The following is a 26,092-nucleotide window of genomic DNA, read 5'->3' on the forward strand; positions in this document are numbered from 1 at the left end:
CCTCTGGTCACGCAGAAGATTGTCACCCCCTCTCTAAGGGCTGGTGACCAACATTCACTCTGCAATTCAGCTCATATGTCCCAGCACGAGGCACAAGCTGCTTCTTCCTGGTCCAGGTCCAGCTTTTTTTGCAGATGAAGTAGTGGCCTTCATCCCTCTCATCCCTTGGGAAACGCACGGGTCGTAGCCTTTCCTGCTCTGGGGTCATCACAGGAAATTGTATATAGAAATGCTGGAAGGGACCCACCAGGATCATGGAGCCCAACTGCTGTCCCTGCACAGGACACCCCACAGGTCACCCCGTGTGTCTGAGGACGTTGTCCAGTCTCTTCTTGAACACTGTCAGGTTGGGGCCGGGACACCTCCCTGGGGAGCCTGTTCAGTGTCCAGCACCTCTGGGGGAAGAACCTTTTCCTCACGTCTAAGGGTTGGCGTGCCAGGCCAGGCAGTGACATTGAGAAGGGAATGCTTAAAATGAGGAATTCCTCCGCCTCCTATACACTGCTTGTTACAGCAGGATACCTTCGGGGACCCGGGCAGTGCTCGGGAGCGGTTCCTCTGTGCCGGGGTTCCTGCCCTCTCTCCTCCTCCTCGCTTTCTCCATAAACATTTTCCATCATGCGGTGATTTACATAAGAGCAGCTTTTTAGGGATTAAAAAACAAACCCTAGATGAAGTCATAATTCTAAAGTTTGAAACCTGGGGTAACTGTATGATTGGTAGTAAATTTGTAACTACAAATTCTAAACTCAGTTTTGCTTGAATCTCTTGACTGGAGGAATAATTTCCTTCAAATAAGACTGAGGCTCTTTCATAACACTCAGGATGCCAGATGTGAGCTATTGGGAGCAGATGGGTGCTGTTCCTAAGAAATAAAGGCAGTAAGATTGATGCTTGCAAGGATGCCAGTTGTCTTCTGGATGCTAACTGGAGCTGGCAGGTACGCTGGAAATGTCAGCTGGCATGGCAGCTGGTAATCAGATATGTGAGCGGCCGTCCGTGGTGGACAGAGACAGAGGACGGGCTGTTGTGTGCCCGAGAGATGTTTCCAGCCCCGCCAGCGAGGAAGAGCCGTGCGGTGACTGCGGGGCTCCCTTGGACCGCATTGGAAGCGCCTCCCAGCAGGGGCTTAACACCTCTTTTGGAAGGATCCTCTTGAAACCACTGGCTGTCAGGAGCGACACTGTTACTTAGAGAACAGATACTGGCTTGTATTTTGCGTTTTTTTATGGAAACCCCAAAAAAGAAACATTTTTTCCCCACTCTGTAATTATGAGCTCATCAGCCACGATGGTAGTCATTTCAAGTCTTCATGTGACCAAGAGCCACTGTTGTCTCATTCTGCTCCTGAAATGTCCTTATGACCAACCCAGACCTTTTTACACCTTTTCTGCTACTACCAGACCCCTGTGCTTTCCCCCGGCAGAAGCTCCACGTCCTCGACCTCCCCTCCTTTCTGGCAGCTGCTCTTTCCTTAACCAGGAGTCTTTCCCTGGCTCTTTTCAGTCCTGCTTTATTTTGCATCCTGGACAGCAAAACTCACGAGCCGTGATGGAACCGGGTCCGAAACCTCCCCCTTGGAGCAGGCTTTGCCATTCACACCCTGTCCTGCCTTCTCACCACCCAAGCAGTATTTTCTCCTCTGGCAGGCAGCTGCAAGCCCTTAAAAATGAAATTACTGTTCAGGGGCGCCCTCCCTGGGGACAGGTCACCCCAGGGCTTTTCCCCGTGCAGTCAGAAGTTCTGCCTTCAGTCCTTGTCCCAGCCGAAGGCTGGAGCAGGAGAGGGTGATGCTGTGTGGCTGCTTCTCTGCACAGCTGTTTAATTTAGAGCCAAGGGATGGAGACACGCCGTAGGCTGGAGTAAGCGTGCTTGCTGCACGATTCAGAGACAGAAAAATTGAGGATTTTAAGCAGCCTTAAAAAATGGCTCTGGCTCTCTCACCCGCTCCCTTCAGCACACGCATCGAGTGTGTTTCCCAGTCCTCTCGTTCTTCCATATGTTTAACAAATCCTTCAGGTTCTTAGCTGGAAACTTTCAGCTTTGACCCACCTGGAGCGATGTCATCTTGGAGACGGTCCTGCAAGCGCTCGGGCCAACAGCTTTCTGTGTAACACACGCAAAAAATAGGCTGTTGAAGTGGTGCCTGCTTTTATGAGAAAGCTGGCAAAAGGCAATGGTCTGCGTGTGTCGTCTCGACGTGGAAGACGGATCAGCCCTTTCTGGAGGGGGCGGTTCCTCACCTGCTGTGTGTGTGCAGCCGCCAGGCAAAGATGGGAAGGGGGAAAAGCCAGTATCTCAGTAATTTGGACTGGCTTTTAGTAAAATGCCACATTAAAATGGGCTCAGAAAACACTAGCTGGCACACAGAGGAGAATTGTTCTCATCAACTTGTTTCAGGCCATTGGACTCCCAAAAAATTAAAATGAGCCTCGTGTGTTGCTTCCAGTACTGCAAGCCCCATGCTCACCTTCCTCTGCCTGCACTCCTCCTCCTCCTCCGCTCTTTAAGCTGGGCTCCTGGCGGGGCCTGTGGTTCACAAAGGTGAAGTAAATGTTATCTTAATTCTCCAGATGTGGAAAGCAAGCGGCAGAGGTGCTGAGTAATGCGTCCCAAACGGCACAAGGCTCCTTCAGGTGGGAACACAAGCGGAGGCACCACTTGGATTTCAGCCCTTTCCTGGGTCCAGCCTGGTCCTGGTGGCATCTTTGGTGAGAAAGCCCTGAGGAAGCTGAGCTACCCTGTGCCTGTGGGAGAGGGATGTCTTTTGTGTCCAGGGATTGTAAACAGGGCTTTCCATAGCTATTTCGTAATGGGGATCTTATTTCAACACTTCGGGGATTTCTTTTTTCCTCCAGGGTTTATGGAGTTCAGCAAAATTCTGCTCAGTTGCGTGTGCGATGTACTTTGTGGTTTCACCCCGCCACAAAAATAAATCACCAGGATCTTGCTCTTAGGCAGCTGGATCATGAAAGACTGGCCCTTGCGTGACCAAGGACAAGAGAAAACCCGCAGCTTCCTACAGTGAGGTTGCTGCTACAAAGCACCAGTGACTATTTTTTCCTCTGTGCACTGAGCTGTGAGCTTAGGCGCAGTATGCAGAATTACAGAGAAGGTGAATTGCCATAATGTAACTCAAGAGAAGAAACACTTTCCACTAAATGTTCATCTCTGTAGAAGAAACAGCCGGTATTTTTCCAGCAGCGCTTCAAAGATCTTCATAATTCTCCTCCTCAGTCCCTCCACAAAGAACATGTACAGCCAAATGCACTTCAGCCCAGTTAAAAAGTTGGCTCCTTAATTTTTTCCCCTCTCCAAATGTCTCCCATTTATAGCTTTCCAGCACTTGGCAGCCAGCAGCCAGCGCATTCCCGTGCACGCTCGCGCCAAGGCGGGTCAGCGGAGTTACAGCTGGCTCTGGCTGGTACCCGCCGAGCCGCCGCGGTGTGCGCCGGGCGGCCGAGCGGGGCCGCGAGCTGCCCAAAGCCGCCCCCGCCCCGGGGAACGGCGCCCGCCGGCCCCGGCGAGGGATGGACGTTCCCAGGGCCAGCGCACACCTGGGGCGAGCCCGGCGGCACCGGCCAGCGCGTGTCTGTGGTGGAAATTGCTTTTGCTTCTCGGAGCTGAAGCCTTTCTCGAGCAGCTGCTCGTGACGGTGCTCGAATATTTTTTTGGTTCGTTCCAAGCTGAGGGCCAGCGTTTGCCGTTTGCTCCGGGCGTGCAGCTCTGCAGGGTGGCTCCGCGCCCTCGCCAGGTGTCTGTGATGCGCCGCGCTCCTTGCTTCTGGTTGAGTTTTGCTTCTTGCTGGTTTGCTGTGAGCCCTGAGGGCCCCCGCCTGCTCCCACCAGACAGTCCCCTCTCGTTCCCAGGCTCATCGCCTGGCCCTGCCACGGTGGCCCCACAGTGAAGGAGAACCAGGTCCTGAGCTCGCGCTCTGGTCGTTCATCCCTGTTGGCACCCCCTGATCTCCTTCCCTCGGGAAACCTGGCGGAGCAGCCAGAGGAGACCGTGCGCGGTGTTCGCAGCCTTTGCTTCCCTGCCGCAGGGGACACACGTCCCACGTGTAACATGGCTTGGTGGGCACGATCCGAGGGGAGCCTGTGCTGAGTGTAACCCGCGGAGAGGGGAGGCAGAAAGATGGGGCAGTCAAAACAATTTCAGCTCCTCGGAAACAGAGCTAAGATCTCTTGCTGATAATCTGGAGTGGTTTTATTTGGTGAGGCTTTTGGCAATGTGTTTAAAAGTCGTCCTGTAACACGGGGCAAGGGGTTACGCTCTTCTCCCTGTCTCAGGAGTGAGCCAAGGCCCTTCCACTCCCCAGCTATTTAATGAAAAAGCCCTGGAAATTCAGGCGTCCCATTCCTAGAAGGGCTGAGCAGGATCCCCAGGAGAGCAGGAGCTCGTGGGCAGACCCCTCCTGCCACTGCCCATGGCTGTGTCCCTGGGGAGGTGCCTGTGGAGCCTGTGGCCGGGGGTTTGATGAGGTTTGCACGGGTCTGGGGGCTGCTGTGAGCACCAGCAGATCCGCCGCGCTCTTAATGAAATGCGGCACAGTTTTCTGGTGGAAAGATTTGCAATTTGTATCATGTGGCATCAGCCCTGGGTCTGAAACGAGCCAATTTCAAGCTGACTGATGATGCCTGGGGAGGAGCTGAGGACGGATAACAGTAAATCCACATGAAGGAGTCTGTAACTCGCAGTGCTGGGTTTTTAGTAAAGTGTCCAGGACCCATTTACATCACTAAATCCATACAATATAGTACTGACCATAGCGTGTGCCATACACACATTGTGAGCATCTAAGAAGGGGAAGCATCTGTGCAGTTTTATGGTGAGTGGGAGATGAAAATAAGAGCTGGGAGAGACAGAGTGAGATGTGGTTGTGGGGCTGTCCTGCAGTGATCTCCCTGGGGTCTCAGCGAGCCTGGGGACAAGTGAAGAATTTAACCGCCTGCTCTCCCCTCCTAGCACTCTGCTCCATCTGAGAAGCGATGATTCTTTCCTCTTACTTTCCTTGCACCTTTTTTTTTTTTTTCTCTTTTTTCCCTTCTCCTGTATGGTCTGTGCCCTGGGGCTCACCTGGCTCCTCATTCCCACCCCTGGGATCCAGCGCAGACTTTTCCCGGGCTTGCGGCGGGTGTCCTGCGGCAGGGACGAGGGAGGCAGGTCTGTGTCGGCCGCAGCCAGGCTGCTCCATCAGAGGGATGGATGTGCAGGATCTGCCCTTCCTCCGTGATTCATGCCTTCCAGCTGGGGACAGGGAACCTCGTTAACCAGAAAACGGAGAGGGGAAAACGTGACGTGGTGCCAGCGGGTGGATGCTGCAGGGCTCCGGCAGCCGGCCCGTCCCTGCCGTGGTGACTCCGCGGTTTTCCTGCCAGCGGCCGCGGTTTTGCTTCTCAGCGCCGTGGGGTTTTTGGGGTGCTGCGGGATGCATGGCACCCCTTCTCATTTTCACAGTACCTCATGGCTCCCACGCGTCCCTGGGCTGCTGCTGTATTCCCCTTTTTTTTTGGTAATTTTTATATTCTGGTGTTATACGTGGCTGCAATATGGGTGATAACCTGTGTTGAAAAATGTTCTCCCTTGTGCTCTGGTGGCACAAGGAGAGCCGGTGCTTTCCCTGCCTTAATTCCACCTCCCTGAGCCTTTCTGCCTTACTGGTGCCGTATCTCGCGGCCCTGGAAACAGCAGTGAGTCACCGAGCAGTGAATTGCAAATGATGTTTATGGCTGTCTTTGCTTGGCAGCATGGAAATTAGATCTTGGAGATTAAGTTTTGGAGGTGTATTTAAGGCCGGTGAATTTATTGTTTTAATACTGCCTTTGATTAGAATATTTAGGGTTTGGGCAAAGAAAAACGTTTCATTCAAATGTCACTTTTCAGTGCTGATACCATATTAAATTAGCCAAACCAGGTATATTTTAATAGGCAAAGTGCTGTTGTGCACCTTACGGAGAATTCCTTGCACTCCCGTTTTCCTCTGCACGCTCAGCTTGCTGATTGTTTACCATCAACCACAGTCTGGTACTGGACCTTTTCGGAAAGGAAGAAGAAAACATATTGCTGAAAAATGGAGGAAAGATAGCTTTTTAGAAAGTTGAAGTTGTGGGTCTTCATCCCCTTCATTGCCCCACTCTGTCTCTGGGGAGTACCGGGGTATGGAAACTACCGGTACCTCTGGTGGGGACCCAAAATCCTGGAGTTCTCACCCAATCTCAAGTCAACAGAAAGTTGCAATCCTGTAGTTTTTAACTGCAGGTGTACACGCTGCAAATGACTGATGAAAAGGCTGTTGGAGAAGGTTTTGTGTTGGCCATGCAGGGTGCCAGGCGAGCTAGGAAGCTCTGCAGCTCTTCAAAATGGGGAGGTTTTCTTGCCCAAAGTGGTGAGGAAAGTTTGTGTTCAAATTTTAGCAAAGAAGGAAACTCAGTTCAGTATGTGTAAAACATTGTCGTGGTTTTTCACAATTTTTTACAAAAAGCCTTCCCCTTGGTGAGTCACTTAAAACATGAAAAAAAATCCTCTTAATTTTAGCAGTTAGGTTTTACTATTCAAAGTGAAACATTAATTGAAACGGATACACATCTGCTGATCTTTCTTCTTGACAAATCAGCGTTTTCCAGTTCCCCTCCTCTCCCCCCACCCCTCCAACCACCTCCAGGAAATCAAAAAGTCCCGTTGGAAGGTTCCCAGGGAGCTCTGAGGTTTCCATTTGGGGGGTGACCACTTTTCACCTGTCAACAGGTGGCTGCTTTAAGCCCCAAAAGCGTGGTGGTTTTTTGATCGGCCAGCGAATTTGACCAGAGGCTTTTCAGGTTTTCTCTCTTTGTATCTCTGTAGTGAGATTATGCTTAGAGAAGAGCTCTGAGGTTACAGTGCTGGTCAAGCTTCGTGCTCTTCAGGGGTTTAGTAACGCTGGAAAACCTTGGCGTTGCTGCATCTCCCTCTACCCTGGCTGGGTCCTAGGAAAGCAGTTGCAAGGTCTATGGTTTAGGTTGAATTTTGTGTCTGTGAAACCTGCATTCTGGTGGTTAAACACACAGAAGCAGCAGGGTTCTTGCACTTTGGCTGCTGCTGGGGCTCCTCCAAAATACAATACAGAATCATAGGATATCCCAGGTTAGGATGGCGTTCCCCCTGGAATTGCACTGCGTCTTGCTTTATGTGGTCCCAAGGCGTCCCCACGGGGCTCCCCACACCCAGCTCCGCTGCTCGGTGCTCGCACAGCCCTTCCCTGGGAAGTGCATTGACTCTCCCATTAGCCACGGGGCCAGGCTCCTGCATCAGACGTCACTTAATGGTAGCGTTCTGGTTTTGCAATAAGCAGAGCTTCTGGGGGAGCTTTGGCTCTCCGGCAAGGACTGTCTGAACTCAGAAGTGCTCTGGGGCTTCTCCTGCCGTGGTGGGGGTGGTGGCAGTGCCAGGTGCCCGCCCCAGCGCTTCTGCCTCTGTTAGACAGGCAGTTTTGTTGTCAGGTGGGAGAAGTCGAAAAGGAGCATGGTCATGCTAAGGGTTAAGGTGTATCTGTTTCATATGGAGACCCTGGTTTTGCCAGTTAAGCCTTGGGAGTTTGCAGTGCCTCGTCTTCCACCCGCATAATTGCGCTGGCTGCTGTGGCGCTGCTCTTGATGGGCACCACCATGAAGCCAAGCAGAATGACGTCCTCCCTCGCATGGAAACAGAAGGCTCTTCATATTGGCCTTTCTGCTGACTGTGCTTGCTTGGAAGATGGGGTTTGTATTTAGAGAAGGAACAACAGGGAAAACAGATGGTTAGCAAGAAGTCTGATGCAAGAGGAGGGTCATGAGGCTAGTGTTTCTGACCAGCAGTGCCCTCCCAAGTAGCAGGACTGCAGCTTTTGCAGCCCTGCCTGTAGCTCAAATACCTCCTCCTCTGTCTCATCATGTTTGGGCCTGCCACAGATTTAAAACCTCGCATTAATTTCGGGGAAGGAATGTACGCTGGTCTGCTTCTCCTCATCTGGAGTGGGGAAGGGCTTTGGGAAGGGAGGGGTTGAAGATAAATGGGATCATTTGGGGGAGAAGTGAAGGACAAGTCACTGGCCAAGCGTGCAGCTTGGGTTGGGCTGGCGTGCCCATGAAGTCTCTCCGTGACTGGTCACTAAAACTCTTGACTGAAGGTTGCCTCTTGGTGTGGAGCACCGTATGAGCTGTGAAACTAGATCTGGCTGGCGTGTTGTCTCACAACCCCCTCCCTCGCTGCACCTTGGCTGCTCAACAGGGCAAAAGTATTGATATTTCTCCACTGTTGTTTCCATTTCCACATAAATCTCATGACTTCCCAGTCTTCAGAGACCTACTTTGCGATGCTAGAGACGAGGATGTGGGTGAACATGAACCATCTTTGCAGCTTCCCTCCGGCTGCTGCTGCCGTGACAGCTCCATGGCCGGTTGTGCTGGTGGCTCTGTGGGGCAGGTGGCACCTGCCCCCCTGCCCAGCAACTTCCAGGGGCACTTCCCAGGGTGACACAGCCCCAGCTGCGCTGGAGGGATGTTCCCATGGACGGGATGGGGAAGAGGAAGCGGCGGAGACCAGCGTCCCCCCCCTGGATTTTGCTGCTCTGTTCCCGAGCGCATCTGCCAGCAAGAGTCATTTCCCGCGGCGGGGTCGCCGTGGTGAATTATGGATGCTGTGCTGGTTGGTTGGTGGTGTTAATGCCATGTTCCTGGTGCCTGCGTGGACAGATGCAGCTTTCAGTGCTCATCTGTGCAGTCTGGGACCTGCCTACCTGGCTTAATGCCCTCCAGAAGCTGCAATTATCAGAAATGAAGTGGAAAATGGATTAGTAAAGTACTGTAAAGAGAACGATGGCTTCCAGGATTCAGCACCGATGAATCAAATGTAAAAAGCGGTATATTTTAATCACCCAAGAAGGAGACAAAAGGGATCGGCAGCTCCGTGAGGTGACTTTGTTAATGGAGATCGTTTGGTGCTCTTCTCCGAGTTTGAGGCTTTGTTTTTCTTTTTTTGAACACTAAACTCTCTCCTTAGTCTCTCACAAGTATATTCTTGACAGGCTTACAAAAGGAGGGAAAGCAAGAAGTGGTTTTCAGGAGTCATTTGGGCCATCTAAAAATGGGAGATGATTCTGGATCCCTCCACCTGGGGATGTCTCACCCGATGCCTTCCTGGAGCTGGGTTTTGGGAAGGTGCAACTTTGTCTGCCCTCTGGTTCCATCCTGGGTGCCTCAGAGTGGGCACCTGGAGCTGCTTGATGCTTTGAAAACACATAGACTTTGAATGTCTTAAAACATGATTTTTTTTTTTTTATTTAAAACTCTTGGGAATGCGCTTTGTAGATGAGCACAGAACAGACACAGAAATCTCTGCGGGAGCAGGGCCTGGTTTAAACAGAGAGATACCGATGAGCTGAGCTTATTTCAGGTAGGAGAAGATGGAGATGAGCTTATTTCTCCTTCCATGACTCTCTCATTTGCCCATCTGCTGCAGATAGCACATGGCTTTGGTTGCAGCGGTGATATCGGTGACTAGAAACTCCCATCCTCTCATCACTGATAAACAAACGTTATGATCTTTTAGTGATTTCTGAGAGTTTTAGTTTCAAGGCTGTAATTATAAAACAGGAGGCTCATTACACTGAGGTTAATACAGGCTTTTCAGGGTTAGACACTTGGGGCCAAGTGCTGGGAATCCCGGCAGCCCCGGGGAGCGTGCAGTGCCCGTCGTGGTCTCGATTGCGTTTGCTGGAGCCGAGCACGGCTGAGGTTTCCTCTCAGAGAATCGGCAGATGCTTGGCGCTGGAAACATCTCCCGTCCTGGGCAGTGGAAGCTTTTTGCCCGGTTGGTTTTGGAGAACCATTGCACTCGGACCAAACCTGTGGACGTGACGCTGCTGTGTCCTCCAAGTCCCCGCGTGCTGGCAGAGCCCGCCCGCTCTGTGGGGTTTACGGGAGGGACCCCGGGGTGGCTCAGACCTGGAGGTGCCTCGGTCCCGGGGCTGAGGGCAGCACGGCGGGGATGATGCTCCTGCCCTCCCCGCTCTCACAAGCTGTGCACAGGCACCGATGCCAAATGCTTCCTGTGATTTCACAGGAAATTTCTGTAGCAGTTGCCGCTGCTGCCAAGTTGTGTAGCCCTTTTTTCTCTGACCTCAGTTAATTCTTTTTTGTCTGTTGCTGGGCGATGCTTAAAGTTTCCATCGGGTTTTTCACAATCCAGCTTCTGTGATGCCATTTCCTAGTGCTGAGGAGGTCAGGATTGCCTCTGCCTGGTAATGCGTGAAATGCACTGGAACTCCTCATCCCTTGCACCAGAAAAACAGGGACTGGGGAGAAACTCTGATCATCAAGAAACCACTCAGTTGTGCCCCCTTTCAGCTCTCATTACTGTCTTTGAACAGCTCACTTTGGCCATTGAACAAGGATTTATGTGGTGCCACACCAGTGAAGTCCTTCCCCTGGCTTGATCTCCTGAACTCAGCATCACCAACATTTGGGGTCCAAGCTTGCTCCATGGTGCTCCTTCTGTCTTCTGGGCTGTTATGTTTTCACTCTCTGTTTTTCATAGACAGTCCACGTGGATGCAGGGAAGGTGCCACTCGTATAGAGACTAAACATCAGTAGCCTGCGAGCCGCTGCCAGATGTCGTTGTCTTTCCCAGACTATCTGCTTGGCAGATGTTCCCCAAACCAGCTAGCTTCGGGGCACGAGGCTGCTTTGATCTGCAGGGCCACGTTTGCAAAGTCTCCGTTTCTCAGCACCCAGCCGTGTCCCTCGCCACATCCCCGGGATGCTGCTGTGATGGCAGGTGATTACTGGACCCGCGTCCCTTTCCCGCTGCATCTGGAGATCAGTGGGATGCTGTCCCTTGGTGGATCAAATTTGGAGGAGGATTCTTCTTCCTGTAAGAGAACTGACTAGTGCCCAGTGCGTGGAGATCAGGGTGAATGATGCGTGTGAACATCCCTGTCTGGAGTTCACCCCTGTGGGGACAGCGGGGCACGCACGTTCCCTCTCTTGGGAGGGATGGGGCCGACGGGGAGTTTGGGAGTGTGGGATGAGAGCAGGCTTGGCTGGGACCCATCTTTCCCCCATGGCAAGCTGCTGCCTTCTCTCAGTGGGGAGGACAAAGAGCCTCCTGTGATTCTGCTGCCACGCACTCAGCCGGATTGTGAAGCCTTTTGTTAAACTTTTTTTTTTTTTCTTTTCCCTTTTCTCTTCGGGTGGTGTCAAAAGCTGACTTCTCTGCTCTGGATAACAGACATGTCTGGTGGCTTAGGTCAGCTCTTGTTTGCTAGACCAAGAAGGAGGAATGTGGTTTTATGCCGAACCTCCATCACGCAGGCAAAGCAAATCCTGTTGATAAAAGCAAGAGGAACTTCCCTCAGCCCGCGCCTGCAATCACGGCTCATGGTCTGGCTCTTGTGCAAGAGTGGGAGGGTTTGCTTTCCCTGCCTGGGTATCTCATCAGCCCCCAGCCCGTGCTGGTACATCTTGCCCTTCGGTGACGTGAACAACCATCCCCTCCATAAGCTGGCAAAGGTGTGTGTTCCCTTCTGCAGCCCTGGTTTGTGCCGTGCAAACCCTGACATTCAGTAATGGAGGGAGGGCCTGGGCTTTAGAGCAGCTGCCAAAAGTAGATCCACAGTCCCCCGGCTGCAGAGGACTTGCTGCAAGAGCAATCCTGTGCCCTTCTGGTTCATTGTTTTCAGGGGAATGCGGGACCTCTGTGTTTACCATTTCACCCAGACGTTTTCTTTCCAACAGATCAGATTATATTAAAAATGATATATTTTTTTTCTCACCTTTATATGTTGGAGGGGAAAACTTCCTGCTTTATTGTGGAAAGCAGAGGGAAAGAGGCAAAGTGATGACACACCTTCTTACCTACTGGCGTTTGGCTTGAGGGTTTGGGGTTTGGTTTTGGTTTTTTTCAGACACTTTCCGGAGTTTGATTGTGGCCGGGTAGTGATAGGGCACGCTCACAGGCTGTTAGACCTGGTGTATCCCTGTGGCGTTACACCATCGGCTCTTATTTGGGCAAAGCCCTTCCCGAACGCCCTGCTTCCCGGGAATACAGCTGAGCACACGGAGTCCCTCTCCCCGGGATCCCCTGCAGCCCTCAGCACTCTTAATTGATCCAATTAGGATGTTATCTCATGAGTTTCCTGTTAATGAAGAAGCTGTCTGCCAGTGTGTTAGCTGTCGATACAAAGCCGCTTTTGAAAGGCTCCCTCTCCCGGGGTGCCCCCCCGGCGTTATCGCTGTCCCGTTAATGGACAGTGTTCTCCCACAGACCTGCAGCCGTGGCTCACTCCAGAAAGACTCACTGCACAGACATTTCTGGGTTAATAAGAAAAACAGCTGATTGATAGGATAGATTGGCAGTGGACATAAATGCAGATAAACATCCCTTATCCTGAGGTGCTGTTGTGGGAGCCGTGCTGCGAGTTGGATGTGCTGCTGGGGCATCCGAGCCCCGTCCTGGCTCAGCGTGAAAAGTGTGAGACAACAGCTCCCTGCGTAATAACAGCGCACCGGAATGCTTTAAACTGCATCTGCTACAATATTTTTTTTTGTAAGGTTCTGTCATAAATGCTTGAAAATAATATTGGAAGGGAAGAAACAATAGGGTTATTGTTTCTTTTTTTCTTCATTTTTCTTCCCAACCTGGCTGAGTGCGTTGCTGAGAGCCAGACTTGGCTTCTCTGCACTCTCCCGTGCTCGACAAGGAAAGACTTGCTCCAAAGGGCTGTGTGTCTGTCTGCCGTGCTCCGAAGGGCTGTGTGTCTGTCTGCCTCTTGCCTCATCTCTCCCTCTCGCTGGGATCTCGGGCGGCTGGGCAAGTCCTCCCTTCTGGGACGTGATGTGAGCAGGCTTGTTTGGAGCTTGGATGGAAACCCTCTCTGCTGAGATGATTTGTGGGAGTCTCCCTGTGCCCGCTGCCTTCTCTCCTCAGTTCCTCGCCTGCTGGAGAGCACGTTTCCCCATGGAGGCTGGGGAGAAGGATGGTCTCCCAGGAAATTCACTCTGCCTTGTTGTTGGCGTTGCCTCTGTCTCTGCAGACCATCTTCTGATGCCTGTCGGCGCATCCCTCCCCCAGGGCTTGTGGGGTTACTGCACTTTTACCTGTTTTCCATCTCTTTTTCCAGAGCTGTGCTTGCTCTCCTTGGCTTTCCTGGTCCAGAGCACCGTAACAACCTGTGCTGTAGTCCCCATCCTGCAAAATCAGCATGGGCAAGGTGGGCCAGGATGGGTACAAGGAGCCTCAAAAACTGGAGACCCGCCAGCTGGCTTCCTCCGGGTCTACTGAGCATCTCTCAGCTCTGGATTTGACCTTTTCCCGTCGCTGCTCTGTGCTTTTCCTCACTGCAGCTTTATGGCGTGTAGGGCTATGGAAGAACTGTCAGCCCGTGACCCACAGGCTGGATTTCTGCAGACATGTGCTAACGCAAGCTGCCTGCCGTGGTTACAGCCGGCGCTGGGGTTGTTTGCTTTGGAGTAGGTTTTTAGCTATTCTACAACCACAGGCTTATGCTTAGGAAAACTGATGAACTAGTATTTGCTTGTGCCTTCTCTGAAAGTGCATGATGTGGCAACCAGGCTGGGTGGAATCCGTGGGACCGACCCCTCTGCCTTGCTCCTTTCCCACCTTCTCCTCGTTTTGTGTGCGCCAGAGGGTGCTCCAGGCACCTTGCAGCCTCTTTTCCTTCCTCCAACAAGAGAAAAATAGCAGCTTGTGAGCGCATGGGCACAGTGGTACTGATCACGGCAGGCGGTGTGGGGTCGGTCAGGCTGGCGTGATGCTGGTGGCTCCGGGCTGGGCTGCAGGGAGAGGGTCCCCACACCACCTCCTGCTTGCTGAGCAGCCACCGCAAGAGGCACTTTCAGTCAAGAACAAGGAAAAGAAGAATGTCTGGGCTGAAGTTCTGGCAGGGTTTGGTGGGTTCACATGGTCGAGAACAGATCTGGCCGGAGGCACAGCCCAGGCACGTGCATACGGGAGAAAACAGCTCGCACCGTTTGTGCCTTGGAGGCTCCCAGTGCTCCCGGGAGCGAGAGATCCTCCGCTCGCGTTCAAAACCGAGAGGAGGGGAAAGCTTCCAATGACTCAAGTATTGTGTTGCTTAACAGCAATCAGATGTGCGGCGCTTGCGACTTGTTTTGCTCGCCCTTCACCAGTCACAAGCTTTCCCGAGCTCTTCCCAACAGGAGGAGCAGGGCCAGAGGCGCCTCTCCGCCGTGGCACAACACGGGGGTTTTGCAGGGTAATGGGGATGTGGTGTCATCCTTTATTTTCGTGGATTGAGGGGAGAGCAGGAGGGCTTTGTGTGCCCAGGGAGGCAGTGGTGCTGCCCTGGGAGCCCACGGTGCCCCGGGGAGGCGAGTCCCCCCTCGGCCATGCTCGGGCTCGCTTTGTGGCTGCTGCTGATGTCACCGCAGTCCCCAGTTATTGCCGAGTCTGTGCTCATTTTCTTTGTCGTAAACCCTTTAAAATGTGTTTCGATAAGAAGCTGCAAACAGGGTTTGTTTGTGATAAGTGTCATCCTGGTTTCCAGTTGTCTTGTTTTCGTTTTGACGATAATATTTCAGAGCTTCTTATGGTTTTCCTGTTGTCTTTGGGAGTGTCGAGGAAGGCTTTTATTTCATCTCAAAATGTGGGAAAAATACCTCCTTCCTTCTGCCCTCCCTCCACCAAATCTCTAATAATTTTGTCCTTCTGCATTTGAGAGCCAAGAAAAAAAAATAAGGCAAGGATTGCATGCAGAGGACTGTATTGACAAGAAGAGCTTAGCTTTAGCATTACAGCGCTTTAAACAAGCTCGTACCTAACAGCAGAGAAGTCCACAGCCTGCAGCTAGGAGCAGAGACCTCCTGTAAAAAGCACGTGGAAATAGAGCCATGAAAATGAGGGAGCCAGGTGGGGACACATCCCCAGGGGGTGTTGGGGCTCCCGGTGGTGCGGGGGGAGCACAACCGGTGCATCTGGCTGCTCGGCGGTGCCCGTGCTCTCGTAGGATGATGGGCTGGGGCTCTCTGGTTGCACGGTTTCCTCTTTGCATGGAATTCTTCAAATATTAATTTTGCCAGAGGAGAACGGCTGTTTAGACTTTGTAGGTGCTCGGGACACTTCCTGGGCAGGTTGTCTCCAGTGCTTCCTGAAGTGCTGAATTATTTACACGGTCTGCAATTGCAATAGCTCCAATGCGAGAGGGCAAGACCCATATCAAGTACCCAGTGGACCAGGGAGCTCTTCAGGTGATGGGAAACAGAGCTCAGATCCACGCCCCAGAGAAAACAAGAGAGAGTTTGCATCTCCCCTCCTTCCTTCCAAAGGAGAGAGTATCTGAGCAGTTGGATGGATGACTGGGCATGCTCGCTCTTCTTTTCTGCTCTGTGTAAAGTGCAAAGTCAAATCCAAATGGTGTTTTCCAGCAAGACCAAGTACAGGAAACGCTGAGGACACGGATTCTGCCAGGGCATCGGTATTAAGCATCATAGCAGCTGCAAGGAGGTTGCGTACGTGTGCTGAAGCACCAGTGCAGGCACCCAGCAAGAGCACGAGCTGGTTATCGCAACTCTCTGCTGACTAAATGTACTAAGTACAGTCGCATCAGTCAGGAAATTATTTGTTGCATGCTGAAGATCCCATAAAATGTCTCCCAAAGCCTGCATAGCACAAAGCGTTCCCCAGACTTGACACATAACTTCATGGCCTTTTGCAGGCAAACATGGGTTGGTCCTGTGAGTCCAAGTCAGCTAATGCAAACTGCCTGCCGTGGTGAGAGCCAGCACTGGGGTTTTTTCTTTGGAGTGGGTTTTTAGCTGTTCCTCAACCACGGGCTCAAGCCTAGGAAGGATGTGAAGGTCCTTGAATGCGTCCAGAGGAGGGCAACAAAGCTGGTGAAAGGGCTGGAAGGAGCATCCTGTGAGGAGCAGCTCAGTGTTTGTCTAGTTTGGAGAACCTAGTTTCTGATGTAGTTTCTGTGGCATAATTTCATGGTGTAGTTTTATGGAGTGGTTTCTGTGACTATGTCACAAAAGCTAGCTTGAGTTAATGAGCTTAAAATATTCCTTTTTTGGGGAGCTTATGAGATCTAGTGACCGAGGTCCATCAGGATGAAACTTAGTAGTTGGAGAAGTGCAGGTTCCATAAATCACCCAAGCTGAGCAGAATGGCAGTGATGAGCAACCTCCTTGGTGAGAAATGTTTTGAAAATAGGGGAGGTGACGCTGAGATCTTGTGCTTCTGGCCCTGCTTTGGATGTGCTTCCCTCGGTGCTGCAGGTCACTGAGCCCCAGCTGATGGTGCCGTGTCTCAGGGCACCACTGGTGTGGGGAATGGGCTTCACCTCTTCCTGGGGAGACTGACTTTGTGTCATGCAAGTTAATCACTGACTTCAATCACCCCTCTTGCATTTCCTTTTCTAGATGCAAATGCTGGACAAGTTTCCGATGGAAGGAGGGCAGAAGGACCCCAAGCAAAGGATCATCCCCTTTCTGCCAGGTAGGCAAGTGGGCTCCAGAAATCCCATGCTGGTTGTGGCACGGCAGGAGGTTTTTCCCAGTCTGTGTGTGAGCATACACATGCTTTAGCTCTTGTCTCCTGAACCATCTGAGCAATAGCGAGTCCTTGGCCTGCGCTATGTCCACTAGGACATCTGTATTTGTTAGCAATGTGCCCAGCGAGTGTTAAACTCCTCAGTTGTTCTCTCTCCCTCCAGAAATCATTAGTGGAGGAGTTTGAGCAGCCCCCCTTGCACAGCTTCTGCCAGTGGCAACCCCCCCAGCACCCTGCTTGTTTTTGGAAGGGGCCAGGCCAGCACGGCACAGGGTGGGGATGGTGTGAGGCTCCCCAGGAACTGATCATAGGCTGCTTTTCCTGTCCCGTGCAACTCAAAGCGCCGTCCAGAAAGAAGGAAATAACAATTGAATTCCACACGCTAAATCAAGACGATTGACAGCCTCGGCTTCCTCCCTTGATGACCGGGACTGGTTGCCTAAAGCCAGGATTTCTGGGGCATGACGTGTGCCCTGTCAGGCCAGCGTGCGGCTGAGCGTGTGTGCGCCCGAGGAACGGACGCAATGGTCCGTGGCAAACTTTGTGGTGCGAGGGATTGCTTGTGGCCGCCCTTTGGTGCTGCTGCCACGGGGAAAAACAGAACCCGAACGTGCCTTGCAAAAATACCCGGCTTGAGTGGACCTTGGGGGTGCTTCATGCACCCATACCTAATGGCTTCGACCACACAGTTGTCTTTACGCCTACCCTCAAGTAGCTAATGGGCATATTTAGAAATGTCGTGGTACCATAATCACTTCCAGTGACTGTCACGTCCATTTAGTGCAGCCCTTTGTGCTGTGCTTTGCTTCCTGGCTTTTCTAGAAACATAAAGGTGCTTAATGGGCTGCGCTTTTCACTGACTGGTGTGAAGAAAATCGTTTACACCCTTTCTGAGCAAAAATCTTGCCTGGGTTTCCCGTGAAGGGATTTCTAACTCTGGTTTGTCCTTGCACTGTAACATCAGCAAAAGCAAAGCACACCTGACGTTAATACAGCAGAAAAGCCTTTGCTGTACAAGTGCTCCTGCCAGCAAGGAGTGGGGAGAAAAAATAGAAGCCAAATTGGCAAAGGGCATAACTTGGAAAAATTGGACATACGGTTTGGCCGTGCCGCACTTGCAGAAAATTCCCACCAAAATGCTGCTATTTTTGGAAGGAAGCAATCGTGCTCGGGCAGCCTGGTCGGAGCACTGCTTCTTGCAGCATGCTCATCAATATTTATTTCTTCTTCTTGGTGTTGAAATAGTTTCCTTTCACTAAGAGGCATGTCACTGGGATTTCCGCTGGAGGAAAAAGGGGGTTGGAGTTGCTGGAAAAAGAAGCCTGGCTCTTGTGTAAGAAAGCTGTTTTAGGGAGTTAGGATGACCATCCTCTAGAGGAGTTTATGCATTTGTGTGTGTCCTCTGCAGAGACGTTTGCCCTTTTGAGACAGGATTAAATAATACCATTTTCAGAGTAGTCACATGTTCACTTGGAAAACTGCTAGCCCATGCTTCTTCCAGAATTTTTTCTTGACATTTCATTTCTGCAGTGGCTTGCGATAGCTAAAGAGAGACTGTTGATACCTAACAACTGGCACCTGCAGCTTTACCACTTGTACTTTCAGGTGCCAGCACAGGACAAGGGGTGGTGTGGTGAGAAGATCCCAGCACGGGATGGTGTCCTACCTCTGAGCAGGAGATAGCCACTGGAAAGACAGATAGTCTTGCATCTGCCCGTCCTCACAGGGCAGCCTCAGAAGTCCTTTCGCTTCGGGAAGGCTGTGTTATTAAGAAGTGGGAATCGTGTTGCCTGTGCTGCGCATCACAGAGCGGTCAGGAGCTGGTGGCTTCTTGCAGAGCAGGACAGCGAGCCAGCCCTCCCCGGCGACACAGCTCGCAAGCTGTGTCTGCTTCCGAAAAGAGGACTTCACCTAGGGGTAAGGGAAGGCTCTTTTAATAGTTGCTGGCTGTACTCAAGGATGTGCAAAGCAGCATGGTTCCCTTTCGGAGCATTCTTGGCTTTCCCAGTTTGGGAGTGGCAATGGGGTTTGTTACCTGGAGCTGAACCCAAACTTTGTCTGCCCGGGAGTGCTATCCAGGTGAGCTCAGGGGAAACACCCTGGGTCTGTTACCCTGCAAAACATGGCTCTGGTATGCTTAGACTTGCTAGGGTTTTGTGTTCAGCTTCTGAGAGTACTGTAGTTTGCTCCCAGTCCCATTTTGAACAACATTTTTAGCATCTGAATTTCATTACCAGTGGAGATTTGGCTCCAGTGGTTTACTGAAAGTACGCTGCTTGCTGGGAAGCCCTTTGTAATGTAACATTAGACGTTGTGGCCACTGCAACTCCCAAAAACGTCTCCTGTGACCCTGTACCTCCTGCAGCTCTGGCTTTTTGAGCAAACCCCTAAGTGTCCCAAACTCGGAGTCACCACCACGACCTGAGAAGGTGCCATCTGGGTTTGTCTGTCAGGCTGGTTTCCTGGAATGGGAAGAGAGTTCCATGATTACTCTGTAGTTACAACATCCAGCCCACAAGAACTCTGTTTGCTTTGTGTTGCTTCGCTTTGTTAATGTTTGCTTCAAGGATCTGACTTCTTGGAAATTTCTAGAGACTTTTGATCTTTTGAAGTAGGTTTTTGATGGTATCAGAAAATACTCTCCTAAGTGCAAGTCCTTCAGCCCACTCAGCTCTTCTGAAGTGGAGTCATAAAGCCAGGTCCTCCGGAGCAGAGCAGAGCAATTGCACTTGATGTTCGGGGCCAGGGGTTGTCCCTTCCCGGGTGTTGGCACCACCCTCATCCCGTAGCACATCTTGGTGGGGTCTGGTTTGGCTTGACGGGACGTCGCGGTGCTGCTGCACCGTGCCTGAAAAGCCTCTTGTGCCGCAGAGGGGAATCTGAAGTGGACTCTTGGCTACTCCTGCTGGCTTTGAGCCACCGGCACAACCTGCCTGGCTTTGTGTGGCGCTGAGGACGGCCCCTGGGGCAGCTCTGGTGGCCCCCAGCCCATGCACGGCACCGACTGCCGTCCCAGGAGCGGGGTCGGGAGCAGCTGCGAGACAGACCCGTCACCGCCCGGCCGCGGGGACATGGTGCTGGGCAGCTCCGTCCTCGCCTGCAGGAGTTCACACCAAGGGTTACGTGCGTGTTGGCGGGGAGATGATGGTGTGGAGACCCCAGGAAAGAATGAACTAAGAAAACAAATGAGCTCAGCTGGGCCTGCCGCCTGAGGGCTGTGCCAGATCTTTCAGGAAACAGCTTTTATAAGGAGAGCGGAGCCTTCCAAACTCCGTACAGCCCGAGTGGCCTGGAGCAGATCCTGGCCAGCCTGCTTCGCTGGAACGTGAGCCTCAGCAAGGAGGGGTTGCCTGAGGCTGAGCTAACTTTGGCCGTAAAATTGCTTTTTAGGAAGGTTTAGCTACAGACAATAGTGAACTCCCAAGAAGGGAGGAGGAGAAAGGGGGTTCGGTGAGATCATTTCCGAAAGCAGAATGATGCCTCCTTTCCACGCCCTTCCCAGCCAGCTGACCCGCTCGGCATGAGCATCAGTGCTGCCCACAGCTTTGGGGCTTTTCTCCCAGAACAACTGTGGGGATGCTGATAGCTCCCCACAGAGACCCCATGAAGCAAGAGGACAACTTACCCCTTTCAGCCACAGCACCTGACTTTCCCCAGTCCCCCTGTGTCTTCATGAGAGCTGGAGATGGGGCAAGGGTCCTAATTACTATTTTCTGCTCTAGTAAGATGCCCTAAGAGGCATCTCTGCTGCAGCACTGATGGGTGAACGGTCCCATGCTGGCTGGCAGCCCATCGTCAGTAGGGTTGCCTTGTCTGTTGGGTTTCAGCTAACCTTGCTGACATGTAGACACTATTACCCCTGGCAGAGTGCTGCAGTGAAGCAGATGCTCGGCTTCTGACCTTTGAGCTGTCTTTAAACAAACCATCTTATGTTTTGCTCCATTGCATGGCTCTGTAGGCAGTAGCAGCAGAGGCCTTGGGAACATTTTGCTCCTGCCCCAGCAGGATCTCAAACTGTGAGAGTGGAAGGGGCTGTCTCGATAGGGGCACTGTTTAATTTGGCTTCATTTCACAACATATGGGACTCCATGCTTCCCCTATACCCAGGGCAGCCCCAGGGCCACTCTGCTGCTCCCTGTCCTTTTCACCTGGGTTTGCCCACAGCGCAGGACTTTGCCAAACAGACGTGAAGTGCCGGGCTCCTGGAAACGTCTCCCACGCCTGCTTCCTCGTCCTAGGAATAGCCCACGTAGCTGGCTGCTCCGTGGGCTGGGATTAATTATGTGTACATTTGGGGCTGCCTTTTTCTGAAGTGAGTTTGGAACCCGTGCCAGGGAAAATCTGGATGTGATTTGAAAGGTGCGGAGAAGTGAATTCTTTCCGCGGCTGTGGGGCGGGAGGAGAGTGGGGGAAAGTCCTTTGGGGTAAAGCAAGAGGCACAGACGGTTTTCCACTCTTGAAATATCTGGCTTGGTTCATGGCTGTGCTTAGCAGGGTGATTTTTTTCGGGTTCTCTGCCCCTCCAACATGCTGGATATCCAGTAACAGCTTTTGGCTGTCGAGATGCCTCTGCCTTGGCTTTTTCAGCTCCTTACTCCCCAGTATAAGTTCAGCTGTGCCTGGAGAATTCCCACAGGAGGGAATAATTTGCAGAGCCCTACGTATTTGTTTGGAGAGACTAACCCCTCTTGTGGCCTACCTGCTCTATCTCAGACTGCTGGAGTCCCCTATTCCTTATCAGCCCTTTCCTCAAGCTCTCCCGTGACACTTTGCAGACCTTGCTGAATGGCTGAGGCAGCGGGGGCCGTGCCGCTTTGCAGCCCCCGCTCCGGAGCTGCTGCTGCACCCTGTGCTGTCAGTCCATCAGACAAAGCAAAGCAGCCTTGATTAGCCACAAAGGAGGGGTTCTTCCAGTCCAGGGAGAGCAGAAGCTTTCTGGCACCAGAGGAAAGTGGACAGACAGAGCATCTTCGGTGCAGCTTCCAGAGGCACTTCATTTGCCTTGATTTTTAAAGAGTTGCATGTATTTCGGCTCTCTCAATTTTATTCCCTCTAACTTTAAAGGATGGGTTGTGTTGGTCAAACTTCTCCAGTCAAAATGCTGGTGAAGAATAATAATGCTGCCAGGTTATGCTGGAAGAGCAGATGCTTGCAGAGCTCCTAACTTCTGCTGAGAAAGGGGGGTAACAAATGTACAGCAAGCAAAGCACATGCAAAGCTTTGGGGCATCTCCAGTTATGTTCATGTACTGTATAATAAATATATTCACTGCAATAAAGTGTTGTATATTCTACTGAAGAAAGAACGCTTTCTAAATTGTAACTGGTATACAGAGTGTGTTCAGAGCCATTGTCCTCCTTGGAGGCACCACTCTTTCCCTGGAGGTATTAAGAGGTTCAGGCAGCACATCCTGGGGTCTGGGCACTTCTTGCATAGGGAGACTTGCCAGGGCAGCCACTCCATAGTGGTGCCTTATCTCTGTCTTCTTTTTCCAAAATCAACTTACTTGACACATTCCCAGGAGACAAATGTTCAGTCTACACATAGCTGTGTTTGTGTGTATAAAGAACAGCGTATTTTACTGCTCTTAGTTGTGCAGTGACTTTTCTTGCGCTAGCGGGGAGGGACACTCACTGCTCTGTTTGCTCATGCATAACCTCATGTATGTAAAGAAGAAAATCTAATAATTTCTGAGTGCTTGGGTGTGTGGCAAGAGTGAGAAGCTGGTGAAGTGGAGCCTGCAGCAGTGCTGACCTTACCAGCCGATGGAAAACCCTACTAAACAGTGAGATGTGAAGGAAAGCAATTCCGCACGTTTTCCCCTTCGTATTCCCCACGCTGGCAGTGAGGCTGAGGGCAGGAGCGCTGCTATGAGGATGTAAGGTGAGTCTCTCCAAAGGATATTCTTAGACAAAAAGTAGAGGTGGTAGTTATTTTTCTCATATTGGAGCAAATTTTGCTGAGTTTGCAGGCATCCAGGAGTCAAGGATCCGAACTGCACCAAGGCTGTTCTTGCTCTTGCTGGATACCGCAAGGGCAGTGAGATTGTTCCCCCTTTGCTGTCGCTCTGCATCCCTCATGCTGCAGGTTTACTGACTGAACAGTCCAGCCAACTGGGAGACTTCACTGTGGAAAACCAAACCCCAGAGACCACCCCGTCTTTTCTGCTGGCATCTTTCTGTGCAGATGTTTCTCCTCATTGCTCTGCACATCTCGCCTTTGCCCGGAGCCAGCTTACACTGTGCCAAAGCTGCACCAGCGACCGAGCCCTTCTCTGCACAGTACCTGTGTGTCAGGCTGCTCCTTGGAAGGGACCAGGACAGCAGTTACCCACCGCAGTCATCAGACTTAACTTCCCCCTTGCCTTGGCCCATCTGTCTGTTTCTTTGCCATGTCTTTCCTTTAGGAGCTAATCCTGAGCCTCCTCCTCCCCTTCAGCATGAAGGAGCATCCGCAGCGGGCAGGAGGAGGAGAGTCCGCCTGGAGAATTAGCAGGGCAGTAACCCCGTCCCAGGCTAAGAGTTGTTACAAGCTCCTGGAGGCAGCCAAAAAGTGTAAAGCAGAGAACGCTTAAAACGAGGTGTAGGCGACGGGCACCATTGCCTGCCCTGTGCCCCCGGAGCTACAGCAGCAAGGGATGCAGATGTGAGATGAATAACGTCATGTGTTTCTCTTGCATTATATGGTGTTCAGCCATGTGAAAAGCCCCAGTGGGCAGTTCTGTTATTCCCATTTTGCAGATATGGTCTAAGGAAAATGTGTCCAGGAAAATGTTGCATCTCATTGACCCAGCAAGTTGCCCATCTTTCCCTTCCAGGAGGGAAGTGGTTTCCTGCTCTCTCTTGCATTTCAAGTCAAGGATTCATATAGCCCTACTTGGCAGCACTGAAAGGTCTGCAATGATGTTAATTAGGCATTTTGATTTTAAAAAACAGCTTTTTGTTAGAAAATAAACTTCCTTGTTGAAAAAAACTAGATCTAGAGCAAATCAAGAGAGGAGCTGGATTTCCTGCTGTTCATATGCTCTGTGCCTGGGCTAATTTAAGATCACTTCAATTGCTGTGATGTATTTATTCCCCCAAACTATATTCTTTTTATTATTCACTAGCATCTGTTTGTTAAACATTTAAATATTCCCACACCCAGAGCTTATTATTTCAGACATTTGTAATGTACCCACCCATTAGTGATTTCATTTTGGCAGACATAAAACCAAAACATCTATTCCTTACAATTGCCATCAAAACTATTGTGATCCATTAATCTTTTTAAAAATCATCATTCAAATAGAGCCCTGTGCAGCAAATACGCCGTGATTGCCGATGAGAAGGGAAACCGTTGATCGTTTGCTTGTCTGATGGAAAATAATTGCTGTCGGCAAGGAAAGGAGCTCTGACCTGGTGCTCCCAGTCTTTCCAGACAACTTCTGTGTTCCCAGGCTGCTCACCCTCAACATCTAAAAGACAGATCGAATAGAGGGGTATTTTATTTTTTCACTGTATCGTAAAGACTGCCAGGCTTGGCTCTGGCAGGCTGCAAGAAGGAATGCATTTCAGAGCGGAGCATTTCCCACCATGAATGTCTCAGCCCCTCGCTGTCAGCAGGACGTAAATGAGAAGCAATCCTTCTGGTATGAGCTGGCCTGACCCTTTGCATTTCACTGGAGGGCAAGTACAGAGCTAGTACTGAGCGTGATTGCTGTGTGCTCCTTTGGACGGTCCAGTTTCGAAGGCATTCTGCATCCACTGAGCCTAGCAGGAGATTTGGCTCCTCCGTAAAGTTCTGATTCATGTTCCTTGCAAGCTGAAGTTGGGTTGGCTTAGTTCATCTCCGCTTAAGAGATGCATTGGCAGGCTGTGCAAGTCATGCGTGTTCCAGATCCCGGACAAGTCAGGGAGAAGCAGGGAGGCAACCCAGCCCTGGTTTTAAAATTGTGATAAGCGTTTGGCCATTTTAACACGTCCTTTTCTTGGGTAGCTTGGTAGCATCCAGCCTCTGGTTCCAGCAATGCTGCTGTAGGGGCTGCAGCTGGCCGTGGTGCAGCCAAGCGCTCTGTGACTCTCCACAGGGCTTTTCCCTGTTCTCCTGTTGCTTGCAAAGAGAGTGTGTTGGTATTTGGTTGCGAGGCGAGTTTGGCTTCTGGATTGCCCCATAGTAACCCCTTTGGTACGTGAAGGGATTGCATGGACAGAGACATCAGTTGCTCTCCCTGGGTTTGGTGGTGGGATTGGAAACCCAAGGAGGAACAAAAAGAGATGAGGCTTTCCTGTGGTATGGAAGATGTCAGGAGGAACTTGAGGTGACTTCATTGCCACCCATCCTACCCCCAAAAAACAATTTTCCAGGTGATTGTATTGCAAAGCAGTGCCGGTTCCTGGTGCTTTGGGAAGTATGGGTCGGAAATCCTTCCAGGTACCAGTCCTTTTGATCACCAAGTCTCTATGTGTATCCGTTTCACTGTCTGCTAATGGCTTTTGTCTCGTTAAATGGTAGAGAAGCTGTTCTCTGTGAAAGCAGCTTGAAGCATTTAGGACTCATTAGTCTTCAAAGGACAGAGGCCTGTGCCACAAGCCAGAGGGGAGGAAATGAAGTGGCAGGAGGATCCCGTTAAGGGACAACACAAATAAACCCCAGACAGGAAGGAAAACCCTATAGGTCTGACTCAGGGCTGCAGTCCCGACACTGCGGCTTCGAGGACCTGTTGGACACGGGAGCTGCACAGAGAGAAACCCTCTGGCTGGGCTTCTGCCCGCGCCAGACACGGGTGCCCTGAGCAAGCCTGGAGCCGGCAACAAGGGTCCGTCCTGCACCCGCGGTCACAGGGATGTCTGCTTGTCTGCTTCTCTGGCGAGTGCTGGCGTTTGCCCAGGACCCGCACAGCCAGGACTTGCGTGCCAGCAGACTGTAAGGGATCAGGCATGTGCTTGGATAGCGGCTGCTCCTCCGTCGTTGCCACATTAGTGAGAGAAGATGGGGATGCAGCTTGCTGATAATTGTTTCCTCTTCTCTTTCCTTGAACGTGCTTGCCACTTTAACCGTGCTTTATTCTGATAAGATGTTTAATCTATGGGAAGGAACGGGCTTTTGACAAGAAGAGGATGCACAGGGAATAGATCCTGACAGAGCAATTCAAAAGGGAGTGTTCCTGGGCATTGTGCTGACCTGCTCTTCTCTCTCCACCTCTCCTGTTTTAGGGAAGATCCTGTTCCGCCGGAGTCACATCCGTGACGTTGCGGTCAAGCGCCTGATACCCATTGACGAATACTGCAAGGTAAGGGGAGGTTCGTAGTGTCAATCAGCGATGAAGCCACCTTGGTCACGCTCGATCCTGTTTGACTGATGACATATAATGGTGTGCCAAGCAGTGCTGGGAGGATGGGGAGTGTGGGCCGTTCCTCACTATCAAATCCTTTCTGTGATGAAAACCCACCCACTGATTTGCTTTTCACTCCGTGTGATTCATGCTGAGGGCCTGGGGCCCCGGGCTTGCAGGGTGGCCCCGCTCCACACCAGCTGCTGTGCTTTCCCCTCCTCTTCTCCTTGCTCA

At 51.5% G+C, this 26,092-nt stretch overlaps 1 protein-coding gene across 1 annotated transcript in view; it reads left to right on the forward strand.

The window, feature by feature from the left end:
• SH3PXD2B (SH3 and PX domains 2B) overlaps positions 1 to 26,092 on the forward strand; it is a 71,733-nt gene that overhangs the window by 16,511 nt on the left and 29,130 nt on the right. The window contains exons 3-4 of the mRNA XM_065644051.1: positions 16,416 to 16,491; positions 25,740 to 25,816. Coding sequence (XP_065500123.1) covers positions 16,416 to 16,491; positions 25,740 to 25,816 — 153 coding nt within the window. The remainder of the gene's footprint in view (positions 1 to 16,415; positions 16,492 to 25,739; positions 25,817 to 26,092) is intronic.

The sequence above is a fragment of the Caloenas nicobarica genome, chromosome 13 (assembly GCF_036013445.1).
Source record: "Caloenas nicobarica isolate bCalNic1 chromosome 13, bCalNic1.hap1, whole genome shotgun sequence".
NCBI lineage: Eukaryota > Metazoa > Chordata > Aves > Columbiformes > Columbidae > Caloenas > Caloenas nicobarica.